Here is a 21,745-nt window from a genome sequence, read left to right as displayed (position 1 = left end):
TTACTAAGTTCACCCCCCTTTTTGTACTTTACGAAAAAGTTACGGAAGCCTTATGGGAGCATTTCGTACTTGATTTTCCTCTTTTTTCTCTTTCCTTTCACCAATATTAAGTGAAATATGATAACCCAAGATTTTTGGAAATTTTACGGAAGCATTACGGAAGCCCTGAATGCCCCGGATGCCATTTTTTAACAAAATAGAGGTGGTTGCCGCCCAAAGGCTTCTTGAGGAAGATTCCTAAATGCACCCTGTAATTGATAAGTTCACCCCCTTCTAGAATGTTTTGGATGAAGTTTACTGAGTGCACCCCTGTGTTTGATAAGTTCACCCCCCACTTTTGTGTTTTTGGCTGTTTTCTTTCCGAAATGTCCTGTAACTTTATGGATTTCATGGCAACGGGTATTAAACATTTTGAAGTGGTCAAACGGAGGTCGCATGTCGACAAACAACAGTCCCCGAACGAAATTAGGGTATGACAAGTATAAAAGAATTTTTCAAAGAAAAGATTGAATATCACAATTTGTCCAAAATAATTTTTCAAAGAAAAATCTTTTACCAGAGTTTTTACTATCTGGTAATCAATTACCATAAGGTAGTAATCGATTACCAGAAGCCCAAAACAGTTTTATAACTGTTTTACAAAGTGGTAATTGATTACCATGGGCATGTAATCGATTATCAATGTTTTTGAACACTGAATTTCAAATCTCAAGAGTCACAACTTGTGTCAAAATATTTTTAAAATAGTGTAATCAATTACGCAATACTTGTAATCGATTACTAGTGGTTCTGAACGTTGGATTTCAAACTTCAACATGAACACGACCTTTGATAAAATAAACTGTGTAATCGATTACACCATAATTGTAATCGATTACCAGTGATTGGTTTTGAAAAATAAATTGCCAGAGTCATAACTTTTAAAGTGATTAGTTTTTGCCAAGAGACACAAATTTTAACATGGTTCTTCAAAAGCCATCAAATGACTATAAATATGTGACATTGGCACGAATTTTTAAAAATTGATTAACACTAATTCTCAACATCTTTCTAAGAGTTTTTGTTCAACACTTGTTTTGTCAAGAAAAGTTCATTGGACAAAAACTTGTGCTATTCTATTTTCTTCCTTTCCTCCATTCTTACAAAAACGTTTTTCAAGAGACCTACTCTTGGTGATTGTTATCAAGAGAAGGTCTTCTTGGTTGCAAATACTGAATACAAGGGAACAACGTTCCTTGAGTTCATTGCAAGAAGCAGGATTTGCTTCTTGGTTGATCACTAGACACAAAAGACCAACGTCTTTCGGGTTCATTGCAAGAAGTGGGTATAACTTCTTGGTTGTTATCACTAGACACAAGGGACCAACGTTCCTTGGGGTTCATTGCAAGAAACGGGAATAACTTCTTGATTGCAATCACTGAACACAAAGGAAGGAAGTCCTTTGTGGTTCATTGCTTGTAAAGGATTTTACAAGGATAGTGGAAATCTTAAGCGGGTTGCATGGGGACAGGACATAGGCACGGGTTGTGGCTGAACCAGTATAAATCCAGTTTTGCATTCTCTCTTTCCTTAATCTCTTTTACTTTTTTTTGTGTTTATATTTCTTTAAGTTTACTTCTCCTTATTTGTTATTCGAAATCTTAATTCAACCCCCCCTTCTTAAAATTTCTGAGACCACTTGTCCAACACCCTTAAATTAAATGAAATAGAACTATGCATACTCTCAAGGTGAAGCTATATAGAGTGATTAAACACCAAGACTCTTAAGTTTGAACAATTCTTCACTTTGCCACAATCATTGTGGGCACTTCAAAAATAAAGAACTAACTACATCAAAAGATGCACAATTGTTGAAAGATAAAATTATCCATGGGAAACATTGGTGGGAAGGATTATATTGAAGAATTGAAGAAATCAACTCAGTCTAACCGTGGACAAAAACACTAACACACCAACAATAAACTTTAAAAAAAGTCTTTCTAAAGTTGACTAACTTCAAAATGCATGAAGTTATGAAGAAGTGCTATGAATAGAGGAAGCTACACTACATCAGAATTAAATATCAATTTGAACTTCATCATGATAATTCAATAAAGCAGGGACTTAGTTCCAGCAAACATCAAAATTGCAATACTGGTGATTCTTTAGAATGCCCTTCAGAAAGGTTCGTTAAACTGCAAACCTTTGAAAGTTTTATTTAGTTGTCACACCGTGACAGTTGAAAAGTGAACCTACTTGCTCCAAAAGTGGGTCAACTTTTTGGAGCCCACTCCAACTGTTTGTTTTGGAGTTTTTTAAGGCACTTTCGAAGGTCATGAAAAATAAAGTTGAAGCATTCCATTTCAGCAACATCTTAAACAAATTCTTTGGGTGAGAAATGTGTTCTAGCTTCAACCTTCTCTTTGATAGTGATCTACTTTTGTATTGTGCTTAATAACTTGTAATATTCTTAGTTAGAAGTGTGAAACCATATTCCTTAGTGGAATCTCTCTTGTAAGGAGAAATTTTTTTATTTGTGCACTAGAATCATAGAATTTTTTCTCTAAAGCCCAAAAATGTTTGGCAAGACTAAACTTCAATGGTGTAGTTAGTCTAGCAGATGCTAGGTTTGAAGTCCAGTGGGAAACTACCAAGGTTGTGAAACCTAGTGATTGTCGGTCCAGTTGTGAATTTGTTGTGTTAGTGAAAATCTCATCTTGGAGGATGAGGACTAGACCTAGCCAAAGGTTGGGGTAAACTAGTATATGAATCTTTGTGTGCACTCTTCTTCTATATTCTTCTTATTTTGCTTTGCACTGATTTGAAAACTAGTTTTGTTCATAAACACTAAATTTTTTTATATCTAAACAACAAAACTAATCTTACCCTATCAAGAGGTTTTTATTAAAGAATTATCCATGGAACAAAAAGCTTAAAACTGCAGAAGAATTTTTTTTCCAATATTGCTTGCATTTTCATTCTGAACTGTTCAAATTCTCATTATGAGCTCAAAACAGTTTTTGTGTTATGAACTTATTCATTTCGAGTTATCTACGTAAGCCTTTTGGTTTTCAAAGGAACATAAAATTGTTAAGAACTTCAATTTAACCCCCTTCTCTGTATTTTTGTCACTTCAAGGCCAACCCCTCTACTCATGATTGTTGCTGCACCCATGCACGAGATAACTCAGTCCCCTTTTACCTTTAAAAAAAACACTACAAGTTGTTTGACAACTACTCTTCCAATCCCCTGATCACAGTAACAACAATGTCTTATGAAGTTTCCCTAAATGGTTCTACAACTTAAGACAAAACCGCAAACCACTGAAGGCTTAAAATACATTTTAGAAACTCATTTTAAAACATTTAGCTATAAAGCCCTTTTAATACTCATGCTTTCTCTTCCTAAAATATTTATTTAAATAAATAATTATATGAAACCAATTTTCGCCTTTAATATATATGATGGGAAATAGAAATTGGAGTGTTACACATAGGATGATTGAACATCTAATACTCGACAAGACATGCAGATGTCATCATACACTCTCGTACTCAAACACAAAGCCGAGATGTCTAACATACAAATATATGGCCTAAAGAGGGAATCACAAGATGACATCTGTCAAGAATTTTATAAGAGCACCCACTATAAAAGGAAGAAAAAAGGAAACCCTTTCTCTTGGTTCATTAAGGGTTCCTTTGTGTGCTCTCATTGGTGTTCTCTATATAACGTGATTTTAAAATAATCTATGCCATTTGAATTATTTTAAAATCACTTTTAACCCAACATATCCAAATATAAACCTTATTTACACAACAATTAAAATATTATAGTTTAATAATTTAATTATTTTTCATATCATTAATTCAAACACAACATTTTTTAATCCTAAGCAAAAAATAATATACATTTTATACACTAGGGGATGGATTTCATTACATTACATAAAATAAATCTACAACTTTTATACATATTAAAATATTAATTTTTCCCATTGTAAATCATTCTTGAATCACTTCCAACTCCAAAGGTCATCTTGCTGAAGTGAATCTAGTAGTAGTAGTGGAAGTGGTTTAGTGAAATGGATTAGGAGTCACATGTAACTTGTTTTTCTCTCCAGTTTCTAACATTTGTATGACAAATTTTATGAATGGGTGATTTACCGACTATCGTTGAATGCACCAAAGTCCAACAATTGCTATTTTTTGTTGCAATTTTAACATCACCTTCATCCTCACCATGGATATGTACATATCCATCAACCAAATTATGGATCTAATCAGGGTACAAAACAAGGAAATGTTGTGCAAAAGACATATCTACATTCTTCTTGCCTCCAACCATTTCTAACAATAACATTCCATAACTATAAACATCAAACTTATAAGACATATTCCCAATGTTTCTAGAGAAAACTCCAAGTGCAACGTATCCCAAGGTTCCCCTAACAGCTGTCATCGACACCAAACTAGGATTCTGGGAACACAATTTAGCTAAGCCAAAATTAGAATTTTTTGGAGTGAAGTTATCATGAAGTAACACATTGTGAGGGTTGATTTCAAAGTGAATAATGGGATGATTAAAACCTTGATGAAGATACTCAATCCCTTTAGTTATTACATTTTAAATGAGTAATAAAACCTTTCAAATAATTTACAACAATATATGTATGTGTATCTTTTTTGTAAGTTGTATAATCATACTAACAAACAATATACATAATTTAAAATTGTTTTTTCCTAAAAAAATATATGTATAAGAAAAATAATTTTAAAAGGGCCTAAGGTGAAGGCCTTAATTGTCCTGCCTTAGCCTTATAGAACATACACAAAGGCCGTTACAATGTCAACAATTGGATCCTTAAAAAAGTAGGTGAATTTCTTGCAACTATGGCACACTTACCTACTTCCAATTGGGGAAAAACATAGTAGATATTTCCTCTAGAGTAGCACTTCTCAGTATGCTGAAACCTAACAAGTTCTTTTTACAATAACTTGAATTTAGTTTTATGTGATATGACTAATTTATCTCCTAGAGTTATTTTTTTTGGAGTTTTGCAATGCATTTATTCTTTATTTGCTTCATCCACCAAATGATGGAAAATTTTGCAAGGTAATATATGCAAAATTTACTATGAAATTATTATCTCAAACTAGATGGGAGAGTAGAATTGAAAGTGTCAAAGTAATAAAATCTCAAGCACCAAAGATAAGAGATTATTTGCTTCAGTTATCAAAATGTTGTGAAGATCCTAAATTAAAAAGTGAAGCCATGCATGTGTTTAGCAACTTATGAGATTGAAAACTTTGAATTTTTATCAGGGATGAATATTTGGTATGATATTTTGTTTGTTGTTAATTTTGTCAGTAAGATTTTATAGTCGAAAGGTATGCATATAGATGTTACTATAGATTATTTAAAAGGTCGTTGTTTATTTAGAAAATTATTGGGAAAATAGTTTTACTTTGACTTTGGATTCCACACAAATTAGTTATTGAAATAGATATAGAGTTGAAATTTCGTGAAAAAACGTATAATCCGTAGAAAATCATTTTTTGATGAAAATGTTAATAATGAGATCACACATTCAATTGGAGATTCTTTTGTATTGGATATTTTCTATACATAGAAGAACAATCTATTTCCTCTATAGAGACTCGATTTGAATAATTTTTACAATATGAAACTATTTTTGGTTTTTTATTTGAATTTAGAAAATTTAAAACTTTAAGGCAAATGATTTGAAAAAATATTGTATTAATCTTAAAATTAATTTAAGATTTGGTGCACATTTTTCATATTAAGGGTCTTGATTTATATTCAGTCTTCAAAGTATTGAGAGAAATATTAAAATTAAGATGAAGTTAACACTCTAGTAGAAGTATTAAATTATATAAAATTCTTAGATTATTTTTCAAATGCATGCATTGCTTATAGAATAGAGCAAATTATGCTAACTTCCCCTCAGGTTAGCACTTACTACATGAACACCCCTAACTTAAAATTGCATTTTTTTTTGCCTTCCCTAAACCATTGCTGTCGATGTTAATTGTTTTTGAATTTCCCAAATTAACCTTATCAATTAAGCACTAATTTATGTGTTGATTTGTTAACTTGTTTGTGGAAATCATTAAGGCAGAAAAACCTTGTCTTAAGGAACTTAAAACTAGACCTCTTCATCAAAGTCTTTATGACTAAACAAGTCTTTTTGAAACATAGCTCTGAACTGTAAAGCCTTTTTATAAAAATAAACTGGTTGCATTTTTGTTTGGAGCTCATAGCAATTTTTCATTATAATTTTTCTCTTTTAAAACTTATATCCAAATACTCTTTATTTTTAAAAAGGAATTAAATTTTTTTGAAAATACAATTCAACCTCCCCTTCTTGTGCTATTTTTGTCACTTCATCATTGTCAACAGTTTCGCGCATAAACAACTTGATTAGGGATCGATTCACATGTAAAAAGTTGACCATTTCCAAATTTTATAGCAAACAATTTTATGTTTTGATGAAACTTTTTGAGAATTTTAGTTCAATATTATAAATAGTTATCATGAATTACATTTAATTTTCAATTTTTAATAATTATTTAGGAATTTTCAAGCCAAAATTTATATTAAATTCATTTAGCTCAAAAAATAGAAACAATACAAAATAGTTGAATTTATAAGAAGAAATACATCATACCTATATTCTTTGTAGTAGATATTGATGACTGATTCAAGTCCACCTCAAATTGATCTAGCAAATATAAATAAAAATCTAAATTCAATGTTTTGATAAAAAAAAAGTGAAATAAAATGGCAAAAAGAAAAGAATAACTGTGAAGCCTAATTGTCTTTTCTTGTGTGCGGTCCAAATGACGTCTTTGTTAGGGAAAGGCCTTTTGACTTTGAAGGTGAAAACTGTTTTGATTATAGTGCAGTAGGTTTTTAAATGTGATAAGAAAAAGGTGTTTTAATGTGTCACATTTCAATAATTGTATTAATGTGCAACCTATGATCTAATGAAGTTTTTTTTAAAAAAAAAGGGAAAATGTAAAAGAAAAGATAAGATGCAAGAGAGAAGGAACAAAAACCATAACCAAGTTGCGAGCAAAGGAAAAAACATAGGTGTTGTCTCCAAAGTCGCATGAAGATGATGAGTAGTCTGAACAATTGTCTGTACAATGACATCAAAACAATGCTCTAGTGGCAAGGATTTGATTCGTCTGAAGAATATAATTGAAGAGAGGTATGAGAAGAAGAAAGAAGTGAGAAAGGAGAAATGAAAAACAATCATATGAAATGGTGGAGAAGAGAGACTTTGAAGACTTTTCTACAATAACAATAATAATAGAAAAACTATTTACAAAAGTATAGTATGAAAACCATTTACGGTATAAGTGTTGTCTTTGCCATGTTGGGTTCAGGAATCGCTGATCCTGAGTGATGTCTTATTTATTCCTTTTGTTCTTTTGCATGAAGCTCCATCCATGATGACATGTGTGAAATTTGTAATGGAAGCTCTATTGACTATTATGGATGTAATATCACATCGTCTATTATTTTTGAAACTTTGGTGAGTTGTTGCTTTTCAAAGGTTAGTGTAATTTTTTATGTTAAAAATACATAAAAATTAAACTAAAAAAACACAGACGGTTTAAACTAACAATTACAAAACTTCCAATTTTTTTTACATGGAAAACAAAAAAAATCTATCATGTTGAATTGAACACAGGACCCGGCCCATAGAATAACTTAACCCGACCCAAATCCCTTTTCCCTCCCACCCATTCTCGGAAAACAAAGACCGGAAAATTTTTACGACCGAGTCAAAATTGCAGTTAAACTTAAAACCCCTCCACAATCCCTTTTTCTTTTTCCTTTAATTTTTTCACAATATTTTCTTTTATTTTCTTATCTCTCTCATTTTTGAATCCCGCGCAATCCCAATTCACCTCTTCACTCCTTCCTCTTCTCGTTCTCGTTCTCTGTTCTTCATTTTCAGTTTCTAGGGCTTATTATTATTATTATTATTATTATTATTATTATTATTATTGTTTCGCTTTCCGCCATGTTTCTCGCGCCCTAACAATTTCTCCCCGAAATCTCGCACCGACGCCCGAGAAACTCGCCAATCGGCACTGCTCATATGGCGGGGGAGGCGGCTCCTCTCGGCGGGGGCGACGATTCCTCGTCGGCGGCGGCGAGGGCTCCGTCGTCGTTCGTGAAGAAAGGCGACAGGCAAATGTTCACGGTGGAGCTCCGCCCGGGAGAGACCACCATAGTGTCGTGGAAGAAGCTCATGAAGGACGCCAACAAGGTCAACAATGGATCCGCTTCCGCACCGGAGCACCGCGCTCCCAATGCGAACCCTGCGCTCGAGTCCAGAATCGCTCCGGTGAGCCTCTTTTTAGGTTCCGAGTTGTTGGTTCGGGTAATGATGTGTTTCTGAAATTTTCGTTTAGGTTTATGTGTTTCTGTTTCTGACATTTCTGTTTACGTACATTGTGATTCGGTGAGTAGGTTGCAATGTGTGAGAGGGTTACTGTGGTGTATGGATGATATTTTTAATTGTATTTTGTAAGAGTGGTTTTTGACTGAGCTGTGACTGTTTTTTTTTTCCGGACTGAAATAAGGGTTAGGAATTAGGATAGTGTAGTTTTTTAGGTTTACGTTCTGCTAAACTGTTAATGATTGAGCTGGCATGCTGTTAACTGGGAAGTGCCTGGATGTTTCTTGTCGGTTTTTGACAACGTTTTGTGCCGTGTCACGCTTATCTTACGGGAAATTATTCGAAAGGGTTTTGTCGTGGCAAAGTTGAATTGTTGGTGAAAGTGCTTGTATTTGACTTGAAATTTATTAGGTTGAATGTGTTATGCCTATTGACTTAATTTGTATTTGTGTTATGCCATGATGTTTCTTGTTGGTTTTGGACAATGGTTTGTGCTGCCTGGCGCTGCGCGTATGGAAAATTATTTAAAAGGGTTTTGTCATGCCAAAATCAAATTGCTTGTGGAAGTACTTGTATTTGACTTCATATTTATTAGGTTGAATGCGTTATGCCTATTGACTTAATTTGGATTTGTGTTATGCCATGATGTTTCTTGTTGGTTTTGGACAATGGTTTGTGCTGTGTGGCACTGCTCTTATGGAAAATTATTTAAAAAGGGTTTTGTTGTGGCAAAGTTGAATTGCTCATGGAAGTACTTGTATTTGACTAAATATTTATTAGGTTGAGTGTGTTATGCCTATTCACTTAATTTCTGTCTGTTTGTGTTTGTGTTTTGGCCAGTGTTATCAATGGCGGATGGTGGAAGGCCAAAATTCTTCCATATAAACATGCCATTGTGATTTATGGTACTGCCGTGGCAGGCCTTTCTTCACAAATTGCCTATGGTGGTTGGCAAAAAATCCACCTTGCCATTCTGCCTTGGCTGCTATTTAGCAACACTGGTTTTGGCATGGTATGATTGCATCAATGATAAAGCAAGTAAATGTTGCTTTTACGTCAGTTAGCTGACTTGTCGTGAAAATGTGCCAGAATGCAAATCCAAATACAGTAACACTATTAATGTGTGGCCCTCTTTTAAATTTGGTGAACCGATGGAACATCATGTTATTTGTTTTTATTTAAATTGATATATAGGTATAATTGGAGTTAATGTTATGCTAACTAGTTTCATAACTGAAGCCTTAATTTTTTCTCATTAGTTTAAGGTAGTTAATAAAAAGGTGATCCAGTGTGCGAGGCCCTCACCTCTTGGGTTCTGGGGGTAGATGCACAAAGCCTTACCCCCGCCAAGTGGAGAGGCTTTTTCCCAAGAGGTGAACCCATGACTTCCTGGTCACAGCAGTAACATTACTGTTGATTCAAGGCTAACCCTTTGTTAAAGGGATTTGGCATAAAAATCAATAAATCAAATCAGTATTATTTGCATGATTTTTTAGTTGTTCCATACCTTTGTCTTCTACCTTCAATACATATTCTTATATGTAGTTATTTTTATTAGCTGAACTTTCTTGAGATTAATAGATAGATCTGAATAAGGCTTTATTATTTGAGAAACAAATAAATTTAGCCAACATCTAAAAGTAAATAGGCTACAGTTCACCAGTATCTGGCTCCTACTTTTTTTTAATAGGTCAAGTGCTGTTGTTTGGAATTCTGTCCTTTTAAACTATACAATACGTGCAGTATGTAGTATATATCTATTTATTTATAGCATGAAATTGTATGGAGTCAAGGTAATCAAGCCTTGAATTGACTCAATCTTGTTTTATGCTACAGTATAATTATTGGTCTTCTGGGTACTTGTATACCAGCAGGAATCAGCATATTGTCTTTTGAAATTGTATGGGACTATGGTTTTGTGTTTCTCTATTTTAATATCACCTGTCGTTTTAGGGACAACCTATGGAGATTGAAGAACAGGGTGCACCTCAGACAAACCGTTTCAGTGCTGTAATAGAGAAGATTGAACGCCTTTACATGGTATGGGTGTGTTGCTTCCTGAGATTGTTACTCAATGCTCTGTACAAAAATGAATTGGTTTCTACTATAAATTCATATCATAGATGCACATGTAAGTATTCTATTAAATTTTTTGAGCTACTTTCCATGTTGGGAATAATGGGACTCTGAATCATTTTTAGGGTAAGGACAGCAGTGATGAGGAGGATGCACTTGATGTTCCTGATGATCAATATGATACAGACGACTCTTTCATTGATGATGCTGAATTGGTTGGTATCTTTTTATACTGTTTTGATTTGTCATGACTCATGCCATTATGACTATTTGACCTTTCATTGATGTTGATAGGAATTGTATTGTCCTATATTGTTGCCATTTCACCTTGCATATTTTTTTTATGTAGTTCTACTGTTCTTTCTGCAGGATGAGTATTTTGAGGTTGATAATTCTTCAATCAAACATGATGGATTCTTTGTAAATAGGGGGAAATTGGAACGCATGTAAGTGTTTTTTGTTTGAATATTTTCTGTGTATGTCAATTTCTTTTCTTTGTGTGAGGGCTAGCCTTGGTGCAACACTAAGGCTGCTGCCTTGTGGCCTTGAGGTCACCAGTTTGAGTCCTGGAAATAGCCTCTTTACTTCTGGGGCCAAGTCTGTGTACATCTTCCCTCCTCAAATCCCATTAGGTTGGAACCTCATGCACTGGGTTGTGCTCTTTATGTCTATCTCTTTTCTTTGTAAACCACTTAATTTTGAAAGTCTTTGCACTTCTCTCTTTTTTAATTGATGGGTATAATATTAAAGTCAGTGGAATAATATTGCCACCATAAGTTATATATTTGCTTGTGTTTTTATATGAACACGAAATGAGATCATGTATCATTCACAGTCATAGTTTGAGTAGTGACAACAACTAATGTTGGGGTTCCTGTAACTTGTTAATTTTAATGCTTGAAATGTTGGTCTTGTTTCATTGCTGATTATTGGTCTATTACACTATTTTGATCTAAACTTTGAATTTACTTTTATGTACTTTAAACTAACCTGTCACTCTGAGTTAAACTTTTCATCAGTTATAACTTAATATCTTTATTAGTATCTGATATTGTGAAGTTCTTTCTTCCTGTTCCTGATAACAATTTTTCTTGGCTTATGGTTGAATATTCTTTCCTGTGACACTTATTTACATATGTTGTGCCAACATTTTGAGTCTATTAAAATTGTAGTTTGGAGTAGATGAATTTTTCACACAAATTCCTGATTTTATTGATTTTCTGTTTCTTTCTATATTACAAGAAATGAACCTCCAGTATTACCTATCCAGCAAGCAAAGAAAAGGCGCCGAAAAGATGTACCGAAGAATCCTGGAGAACATATTGATAGTCATGTATCAAATAAACATGTAAAAGTGGGCAAGACTGCTGCTGGAAAGACTGCATCGTTACCTGTGAAAAATACGATTAGTTCCTCCCATAATTTGGGTGTACCTGGTGAACATTATGAAGACATGACATTTCAGAATCAATTGGATGTGTCTGGAATTAGTTTGAAAAGGAAAACTGCTGACACAAGACCAATGTTGGATCCTCCTGTTTGTTCGAAAGTATCAACTAATGCTCCTGCTGCTGCAGAAGATGCTGAAAAACAGAAGACTAGAGTACTTCAATCTAAGAACACAAGTGATAAATATAAAGATGCAAGTGGCTTGCTTGATACTTCTCGTCAGAAGTACCATGAAAAAAGTGCATCTGCAAAATCCAAATCCCAGCCTGGAAAAATCTCAATTAGTGTTGACAATCTAGAAAAGGCTGGTCGGTCAAAAGATAAAAATGACATCCATGAACTGCCAGATCTTAACTTGTATGTCGGAAAATCTGCTATACAAGCACCAGTAAGTTTACGTAGCTGCTTTTCTGTTGTCTTTATTTTATTTCCAATATGATTAATTTAATTTAATGAAACATTTAATACCAACAAAAAGGTTCGCTGCTGCATTTATATCAATTCATTTTTTCTATTCAGCTTTAAATTAAAGGATTCTCCATTCTAAGCCATAGTTACCATATGAAGCATGGAACTGCCCACCAAATAAGCACTTCTAGTTGATCACTTCCATTGCGATTAGCAGATTATATTGAAGCATGACATGCTGTGTGCCAGGGAAAGTGTGATAAGAACCTTGAGATAATCATAATACAAAAACAGTTGTAGTTAGAGTGCTCAAAAAAGCGTTATAAATGCCACACCTGAATCCCATACTTCCAACATGGGACACAAGTCTCATACCTTGTAATTGGATCCTATCATCTCACCATGCTCTGCAGCCCCAATGCCCATTCAGATTGGCTATGCACTAGTTCTTTGACTAGTTCTGAGCAAATACTGCAATGTTGTCATCACCATCCACATCACTTGTTTGCAATTAAGAGACACGGTGAAAAGCTTTGATGCGAATTGATAAGAATCTTGAGAGAACCACACCACAAAGCTAACTATTGTATTAGGAGAGCCCAAGATTTCTTACTTTGTTTTTGGCTGGGAGTGGGTGTTGTACCCTAAATTGGGCTACTCTCCAACCCAAACAATCCTACAATTGGGGAGGTTTTCTTTTGCTTTTTATTTTTATAATCAACCATATATTATACTATAAAGTATTCTATAATAAAAACTAAAAAACTAACATACCCTAGTGCCCAAAGGCTCCTTGCTATGTGAAGGTATGGAGGAGGGTCATTATACGCAACCTTATTCTTGCATATGCAAAGAGGCTGTTTTCGGATTCAAATACATGACCAACTGGTCACCAAGGCACAAATTTACCGTTGTGCTAGGGCTTGCCCTGATAGAGTATTCTATAATATTTAAAAATATAGAAAAATATTAACACATGATATATTATATAATAGAGACAAATGTATAGTGTATACCATATTAATATATTACTACCTTTGTCCCTAAATATAAAACTCTTTTAACTAATTCACATCCTTGAAGAAAGTTGGTTAATTTAGTTATCAACATTAAATTTGTTAGCAATTTGTATTATTTTTTCAAAATTACCCTTAAAATTATTGTAACTCATCATCTCTTTTTCCACTTAATTACTTTTTACCTAATTAATTAATGTGTCCTAGTCTTCTCCAATCCTATAAGAGAAAGAATGAAATTGTCTTAATAATTTATAGCATTTATTGTAAAGTAATTAAGGGTATTGTGGTGAAAAATATGCAAAATACAACTTGAAAAGAATCTTATAAAAAAGGACAAACAAATTTAAAAAGAGTCTATATTTAGGGACAAAAGTAGTGTATATAATAATAATGACATATAAATATTATAAAAAAAATTATATGTAAATAGAAAATGAAATAATCAAATAATATAATATAATATCATAATAAGAAATATATATACAAGAAAGAATAAGAAATATTTTATATGTTATTTTATATACACATATATATTCAAATAGCCGTCATCCCACTAATGTTTTTGGGAGTGACCCTGTGACGCTATCCACTGTTGACTATTATTGTGGGATTCAAGTCTCATACCTTGTGATTGGATCTTAACAGTGCAGCATTATTGCTTCAATTTACTCCATTGACTTGTTAACTTGGCGGTTGCAGATCATCATTTTTCAATCAAAATAATTTCTATTTAAGGGATATTGGTATACATGGCTGGTTTTTCTTTAAGATTTTGGCAAACTATACTATCCATGTAGCATGCACTTGGTGAGATAACATGTTCTTATTAATATGACTTCTGACAACAAAAGTTGTGAAAGTGGGCTGTTATGTGTGTAACATATACCGTGTTAATCAAGATCTGATTTGAAGCTTATGCAGAAATCTGAAAATGTGCTCAAGAAAGATGGTTCTAGTGCTAGGCCTAAAACTACAACACTTGAGAAAGCTATTCGAGAGTTGGAGAAGATAGTTGCAGAATGTAAGTTTGGAAAATGTTTTAAAGCTCAAATTATAGGAAATGTGGGAAGTTTGTTGCTAATGCTAAGTTTTTCTTTTAAATATTATTACAGCAAGGCCGCCAACTATGGAAAACCAGGAGGTTGATACCACACCTCAGGGTGTCAAACGGAGATTGCCTAGAGAAATAAAGCTGAAACTTGCTAAAGTTGCCAGATTAGCGGTATTGGCAAATTTTGTTTTCTTCTTGTTATGCTAAATGCTTCTAGATATATGCACAATTTTGTATTTTTTTCTTCTTCTCAAAAGTCTTCTCAGTTTGAACATTGTTTTAGAATAGAGAGAGAATGAATGTGAATGTTTTGAAATGATTTCAATTTCACTGGATCTGATAGTTAGTATCAAATATTTATCATATTGTAATATTGACTATATGTTTTTGTTGCAGCAGGCAAGCCAAGGGAAAGTATCAAAGGAGTTACTTAACCGTCTTATGAGTATTCTTGGGCATCTGATTCAGCTCAGAACGCTAAAGGTATTTAAGCTTGATAAACGTAACAGATAATCCTTTAGTATATATTTTTTAGTTTGCGGTTATAATCCCCCCCAATGCTCAGCATGAGCTTTATAGCACTAGGCTGCCTTTTTATTGTTGAACCCAAAAGTTATACAAAATTTTTAAATTGAAACTAATTATTGCATCTCTCAAATCACCTATCTTGCTGTCCAGTCCACTATCCTGAACTTTTGTACAATTTGTAGTCTGCTTGATGATTAGGTTATGATATAACAATACCATATTTAGGCTTTGAATACATTTGTGACCTAATCACATTGTGTGGTTTGATTGAGTGACTTACTTTTGTGACCTTCTTAAAGATTGATTCTCTTTTCTTCCTTTTTTTTCATCCTTTTCCCTTTTTATGGTGTACTTCAATGTCATGTCTAAGGGCTCAAACTAGGGTGGACAATACTCATAGGTCTCCCACAGTGGTAGATGATTTTTTCACCATTAGATTTATTACTTTTTAAATAAAGGATTAAATTTTTTTTTCTTCTTTTTTCCCAATCTGTCTCTGCCCCCTTCTCTCTCACTCCATCTTGTCGCTTCACCTCTGCTGCGATGACGCAAGCCACCGCCAACACCTCCACCACAAAGCACCCTAGGATGACAGAACCTCTACTGCAACCACTATAAACTACAATTACAAACCACTACCGAAAACAATCACCTAAAACCCAAATAAATCACAACCCACTGTAGACAAAAAAGAAAACCAGTGTTGATGGCCTTCGCCAAGTCCACCAGCACTGACTTGGGCTTCCAGATGTGCATTACCAGATTGAAGCTGTGAGCCTGGAGGCTCTGGCACAGGTCCGAGATGGACTCAACCAGGGCGGTGCAGCAGCGCTGCTGGAAGACTTGGCATAGTTAGTGCGGTTGAAGCGGTAGACGGGGAGGAAGGAGAGGGCTCGTTGTTGGTGGCAGTGGGGCAGTTGTTGCAGAACCAGACTAGGGAGGCGCAACGGCAATGGAGAGTCCGTGTCACGGTTGTGGTGGGAGCCTAGGGAGAGATGGTTGTAGAGAGGAGAGCGAGAATGGGGCAGAGGGTGTCTTGGGTTGGACGAAGGGGGAACTGATGGGGAGAGAGAGGAGAGTGAGGCTACTGCAAGTGGAGGTTTTGCGGTGGAAAGTGGCGAGGGTGTCAAGGGCAAACCAGGAAAGATAATTATCTATTATAAAAAAAAAACAAAATTGGACCTTTGATTTAAAAGATAATAAATCTAATGGGGAAAAAATCATCTCCCACCGTGGGAGACCTATGAGGGTTTGCCCACCCTAGCTTGAGCCATGACTGAGTCTATGAAATTCTTATTTCAAATTGATTGTTTGTCAACTTTCATTTTAATAAAAACTGGTCTTCCTTCACCTGTTTGCTTTAGACTTTGGGGACTCCAAAGTGACAGATGGCCTTCCTGAATTGATTCTAAGTGCAAGACTGGTATAAGATTATTTTGGGAGAAATACTAGCTTATTTCATAAAAACTCTCATGAAGCGGGCCAAAATAAGTAGTTATTCCTTTAAATAAATTGAACCAAACCCGCACTAATTGTAATGGATCAAGTTTCCCAAGCTCAAATTTTTAATGCCATAGAAACAGATTTAGGAAAAAACTTTGTTGCCTTGGTTAATAGAACTGATTCCAGCTAAGAAAGAATGTGTTGAACATCGTGTGTGTTCTATACCCACGCTCTTGATTTATAATCATGGATTAGTGTAGAAAGAATCAATCATGGATATGAAAAATCAATCTAAATCCCTAATTTGTCGTAATGGATACACTGTTTACATAATAAATGTTTTTTTTTCTAACACTAACAGTAGGAGCTGGTGATTTTCAAAAAAGAAAAAATCTCTATTCCAATCACTACAAAATTAATTTTATGGCAAGTGAACTATTTTCAAGTGATTTTATATAATTATATTTCAAAACTTATTCTTCAGTATAAAAACCAAACAAACTCAACCATGAGCTCTGTTCTTTTACAATCCAATCCAAAAAAAAGTAATTTCCCACCTATTATTTATTGTTTATGTTGTCAATGATTTTTTGCAACTATTCTTCTCTTTGTTTATAATTTATATTTATATTTGTATTCATCGTTAGATAGGTAATTTTAGTTACCATTAATGCTAGAATTGAAACTTATCTTCTCATTCAATATCTTCCTGCTACAGAGAAACTTAAAAATTATGATCAGTATGGGTTTGTCTGCGAAGCAGGAGAAAGATGTTAGGTTTCAACTGATAAAGAAGGAAGTTATTGAGATGATTAAGATGCAGGCCCCAACCATAGAATCCAAGGTTATTATAGTTACACTTGCTATTTCATTCCATATCAAAATCAAATATTCAGTACTTCTTGCTTGTTTTAGCTGGTTCACGTAGCTACTTTTTGGTTCCCCCTATTATAGTTATAGTCCATAGTATACTTATTTTCACTCTTTCTTATGGATGCTTCTTTATATCCATTCAATGCAATTTTGAGTTTTATATGTAAATCCTTATTTTGTCATGTTTACTTATGGATCATTTTTACCTGGAAAAGGATTTCATTAGTTGTAATTATGAAACTGAATCTAGTTTTGTTGATATATTTCCTGATGTTTCCATTGTATCTTGGTTGCAATTTTACAGGAAATAACTGTACTTATGATTGATTGATGAAGATTTTGGTTATTTAATATGCAATGCTTTTTCATGTTTTCCTGCATTTCAGCTACAGCAGCAAGCTGCAGCATCTGGGGAACAAGAATTAGGTCCTGATGGGAAACCAATAACTAAAAAGAATTTTAGTATGGACACTGCATTGGAAGACAAGATTTGTGATCTCTATGACCTCTTTGTTGATGTACAGAAGTTTGAACCTTAAGTATTTATTTTGTAGATCCTGTGTGGTTTGAAGTTTGTTCTTATGAATCTTATTTGCAATTGTTCCAGGGGTTAGATGAAAATTCGGGTCCGCAAATCAGAAAGTTGTATGCTGAGGTGGTTCAAATTTTCTATGCCTTCCTCTCAATATTTGTCTAGCAGAGTTAATGGATTTCAAGGTTTATCTGGAGTTGAATGATGAATTTATGCTACATAGAATCACAACCTTAATTTGTTTTTACATTTCAGACTTTCAGTACCTTCTTCCTCTGGGTTTGATTTGGTTTATTTTCTATTCTATATCTCCTAGTTCAAGTTAAAATTTCTAAATTAGTACTATTTAAAATCTCTTCTATCCCTTCTTCTCAATACCATAGTTATCAATAGTGCACAATCGTGGTGCAATTACAGAGGTGCAGAGTAGAATGTCATTCAGATGTGTCAAAACTGCAGTAGATGGGGTGTTTTTGCTCACAACTGTTGTAGCCTCTTTTGCAGAGAAGCCAGTGAAAATTCTTTTCTGCCTCTAAAGTGAAAAGCATTTTTGAGGGTACTTTAAGTGTAAAATTTGACTTCCCTCCATTTTCAGAAAACGTATATAACCCTTGCCCTCAATTTTCCTATGTTTCCTCTTCTTGATTTCTGTGATTGATAACCCCTTTCTTCTCTCTCGTCTTTGTTTTGCTATGCAACCAAACCTGTGGAGCCTCCCATCTCTATTCTCATCTCTATTCTGACTTGATATATATTTTTCTTCATTTTTGTTTTTATTAATTGTTTGTTTTTCTTAAGACCTATGATTTTTTATTGATAGTTGGGAATCAGCCAAGAAATATTAATTATAAGTATTTGTTTAGCATATGTAATTATGTACATAATGATGGATCATATATCTGTATAATAATCTCTAAAATAGTAATAATGTTATTCACTATCCTGCCATATCTTTTGAGGTTTGGCTGTTAAGCATTGCTCTCTAGGATTGATAACTATGCCGAAAACATTGAAACGAAAAGGATTCTAAATTGTATTTTCACCCATGCATTTTTCCCCTTCTGAGTCCTCATAAATGATTCTCTTATTTCAGAAGCTTGTGTTACTTTTTGTTTGTGCGACTGTGTGTAGTGCATATGCATTGCAGTTTGTGGTGTCTAAATTAATGTTTGCTTTTTATAAACATATTTTTTCTTACTTTCAAGTGCATTGTCTTCAGCTTGCAGAGTTATGGCCAAATGGTTACATGGACAACCATGGGATCAAGCGTGCAATTTGCAGGTCAAAAGAGAGGCGCAGAGCACTGTACAGCAGACATAAGGTATGCATTTGCAATAAATAATAGCTTTTAACTTTGGTATAGTAATATTCTAAAATCTCTATTAAAACAAAGCAGCCTTTACAGTTCACATGTTCTCTGTTTTGAAAATTGAAGAGTTTCACAATCATAATTTGTGGTCTAGCCTGCAAATACCTATGAGGCATGACTATGTTGGAAACCAAACAGGAGTCTTTTAATTTTTCTTCTCATCCTTACCTTAATTATAGCTTTAAATAAATAACTATTAATTATGAATCACTGAAAATATTGTTAAAATGTTAACTTATTGAGCTATTATTTCCTGGATATGTCAAATCTGATTCACCTTGGCTAAGAATGGAAATTCAGATTTTGCAATTTATGGATTCTTATTCAGACATGGTTTTGCAATTTGAAGAATCTGACTGGGAGATTGATATTTTTTGTTCGGTGGCTTTTGGCATTTTCTGTACTCTGCTCTGCTCCCTCTCTCTCTGCCCCTTTAGTTGACTTCTACTTGGGGAACCCTTCCTAGACCAAGCCCAAACCCCTTGCATTGACGCTGCTATCAAACCTTCCTAGACCAAGCCCAAGCCCTGTTTCTTTTACCTCAAAAGTTGGAACTAGTGCACTGCTGCTCCTTGCATGCTGACAGACAAGTTGTACTACCATTATAGTCAGCTTTGTCTGGTGCACCTCAAGAAAACATCACCTAAGCAATCCACTCCTTCTAGATGTTGCTATCAAAATTGGGTGCAATTTAACTTTTTCTGTCGATGACAAAGATTCATCAAAGATTGACTCAGAATTATCTGTGCCACATGAGAGACTAATTCTTTTGCAAGTATGAATTCTAATATTAATTCTGACAACTGATGCTGTCTTTAGTCTTTGGCCTTCCAAAATGAGGATGCTCCAATAATCATGTCCCTTCCCGTTGCTATCTAGGCTTTTATATAGGAGCTTTCCTTTATTTGTTTCTTCTCTGTTCAAACACTTAAAGCAACGTAGCTTGTGTAAGGTTTATCTTGGTATTTTTACTAGACATCTATTTCCTAATAAACCATTTCTGTATGGCCATAAAATTGGGGAGGAGGGGTAGGAATTTATTTATGTGGCATATAATTTTTCATGAATTTAAATGTTTTGAATACATTTTGACCATTAACATCAGAAGAATTGGAGAACTTGCTTTCTGTTTTTTGTATGTACAAATGACAATTAGGATTTGATATTTATGAGAATGATGTTTTTAGTTTTCTATCTCACTGGTTACTCATTGTTAGGATCAGGAGAAAATCAAGAGGAAAAAGTTGTTGGCACCTCGACCAGAGGAGAATGTTCAAGTTGATCCTAGTCCAATTACTTTGCAACAGCCCTTGCGAGAAAGATTAGCTACAGACTCTAGTGGTCATCCTCATGCTTCAGTAAACAAGACAGTTTCTAATACAGTCACCACCGCACGGGTTCACAATCCTGTCAATGGTCCAAAACAAGAAAAAGCAAAGGGAAGTTCAGGTGGTTCTCTGGATGATGTCAAGGGTGCTGATGGTGTTTTAATAAAGAAGAAGGTAAAGAGAAAGCTAGAACAGGGTTTGGAAGGAACTCACTTTCGCCCTGAGAAGATAGGAGCTTCTCTGCAAGGAGAAGAAAAAACAAGATCCCTAAAGCAGTCTGCAGGTGTTCCCCCGAAATCAAACCTTCAGCCAACTTCTCTACCTGGTCTTGAGCAGTCAAGCTAACATGATATCAACTAGGATGTTTACTCAACAGAATGTATTTTTCAGTTTTTCCCCCCTAATTTTTTTTCTTTGGCTCAATTTCCTCTCCCAAAATTAATTCATATTCTACTTATTGTTGCCATTTTTGTATATAGGTAGATTTGTTGGTTGGTAAGTCATATCTGGATGATGCTTCTCGCAGGTAGTGGTGCTTCTGCAGTAAGCTTGGAATTTTGATGAAACAAAAGTAGTTTTTGATAAAAACAAACATAAGTAATCTCAAATTATTAGTGTTTAATAAAAAAAGTGTCATCAAATTAGTCGTCCAAATATCTAAAGTGTTACCATGGTCCTTAGAAGATTAAAGTAGTGAAAAAAAAAAAATCTTAAGTTTAATTTAGTAACCATTATATACTATAGGTACCACTTTGCACCCGTGAAACTTAGGACTCTTTAAGGTTTGCAAGACTTTAGGTCTGTAGGAATTTGCTGACTCATCTATCTATAGGCACATTCTTGTTAGTCATTATGAAAATCTTCACTACTAGGTTGAGATCTTGTCGAACACTATTTATGTGTTTATCCACATGTAATGTTATGTACACATCCACAATCTTATATTTCTCTATTTATGTGTCTCACATGTAATGTTATGTACACATCCACAATGTTATATTGCATGTGTCCTCTATGTTATAAATTCACCATGTTCCTCATATTTTGCTTATGGGTCCATATAGCACCTCCATAAGCCCAAATAAGACAATCTCTCACTTTGAACATCATGCATTTTATTTTTAATAAAAGTGTAAACTTTTTCAACATAGTTCTAGAACTTTAGTGTGACATCTTAATCCTTGTATAGTTGTGACCATTACAATTGAAAATACATTACATAACATTCGTCGTATCATTAATTCACTATT

General features: G+C 34.1%; 1 protein-coding gene across 4 annotated transcripts; it reads left to right on the top strand.

Moving 5' to 3' along the window:
• The first annotated feature begins 7,794 nt into the window (after positions 1 to 7,794).
• On the top strand, positions 7,795 to 21,149 carry LOC114382572 (ubinuclein-1-like). Of its 4 annotated transcripts, none has more exons than XM_028342089.1 (13): positions 7,795 to 8,365; positions 10,373 to 10,459; positions 10,621 to 10,710; positions 10,865 to 10,941; positions 11,738 to 12,332; positions 14,284 to 14,392; positions 14,484 to 14,593; positions 14,822 to 14,905; positions 17,112 to 17,237; positions 17,653 to 17,784; positions 17,874 to 17,921; positions 19,018 to 19,119; positions 20,385 to 21,149. In XM_028342089.1, exons 1-13 carry the CDS (start codon positions 8,117 to 8,119, stop codon positions 20,838 to 20,840), a joined length of 2,265 nt encoding a protein of 754 aa, XP_028197890.1. In that variant the 5' UTR covers positions 7,795 to 8,116; the 3' UTR covers positions 20,841 to 21,149. The 4 variants fall into 4 exon arrangements, with proteins under 4 accessions (XP_028197890.1, XP_028197892.1, XP_028197889.1 ...); XM_028342091.1 differs by having other exon boundaries at positions 14,819 to 14,905; positions 17,157 to 17,237; XM_028342088.1 differs by having other exon boundaries at positions 7,796 to 8,365; positions 14,819 to 14,905.
• The last annotated feature ends 596 nt before the right edge of the window (positions 21,150 to 21,745 follow it).

This window comes from Glycine soja, chromosome 13 (genome assembly GCF_004193775.1).
Source record: "Glycine soja cultivar W05 chromosome 13, ASM419377v2, whole genome shotgun sequence".
Taxonomy (NCBI): Eukaryota; Viridiplantae; Streptophyta; class Magnoliopsida; order Fabales; family Fabaceae; genus Glycine; species Glycine soja.
The sequence above is the reverse complement of the archived record's forward strand: the minus strand, read 5'-3'. Positions and strand labels throughout refer to the sequence as shown.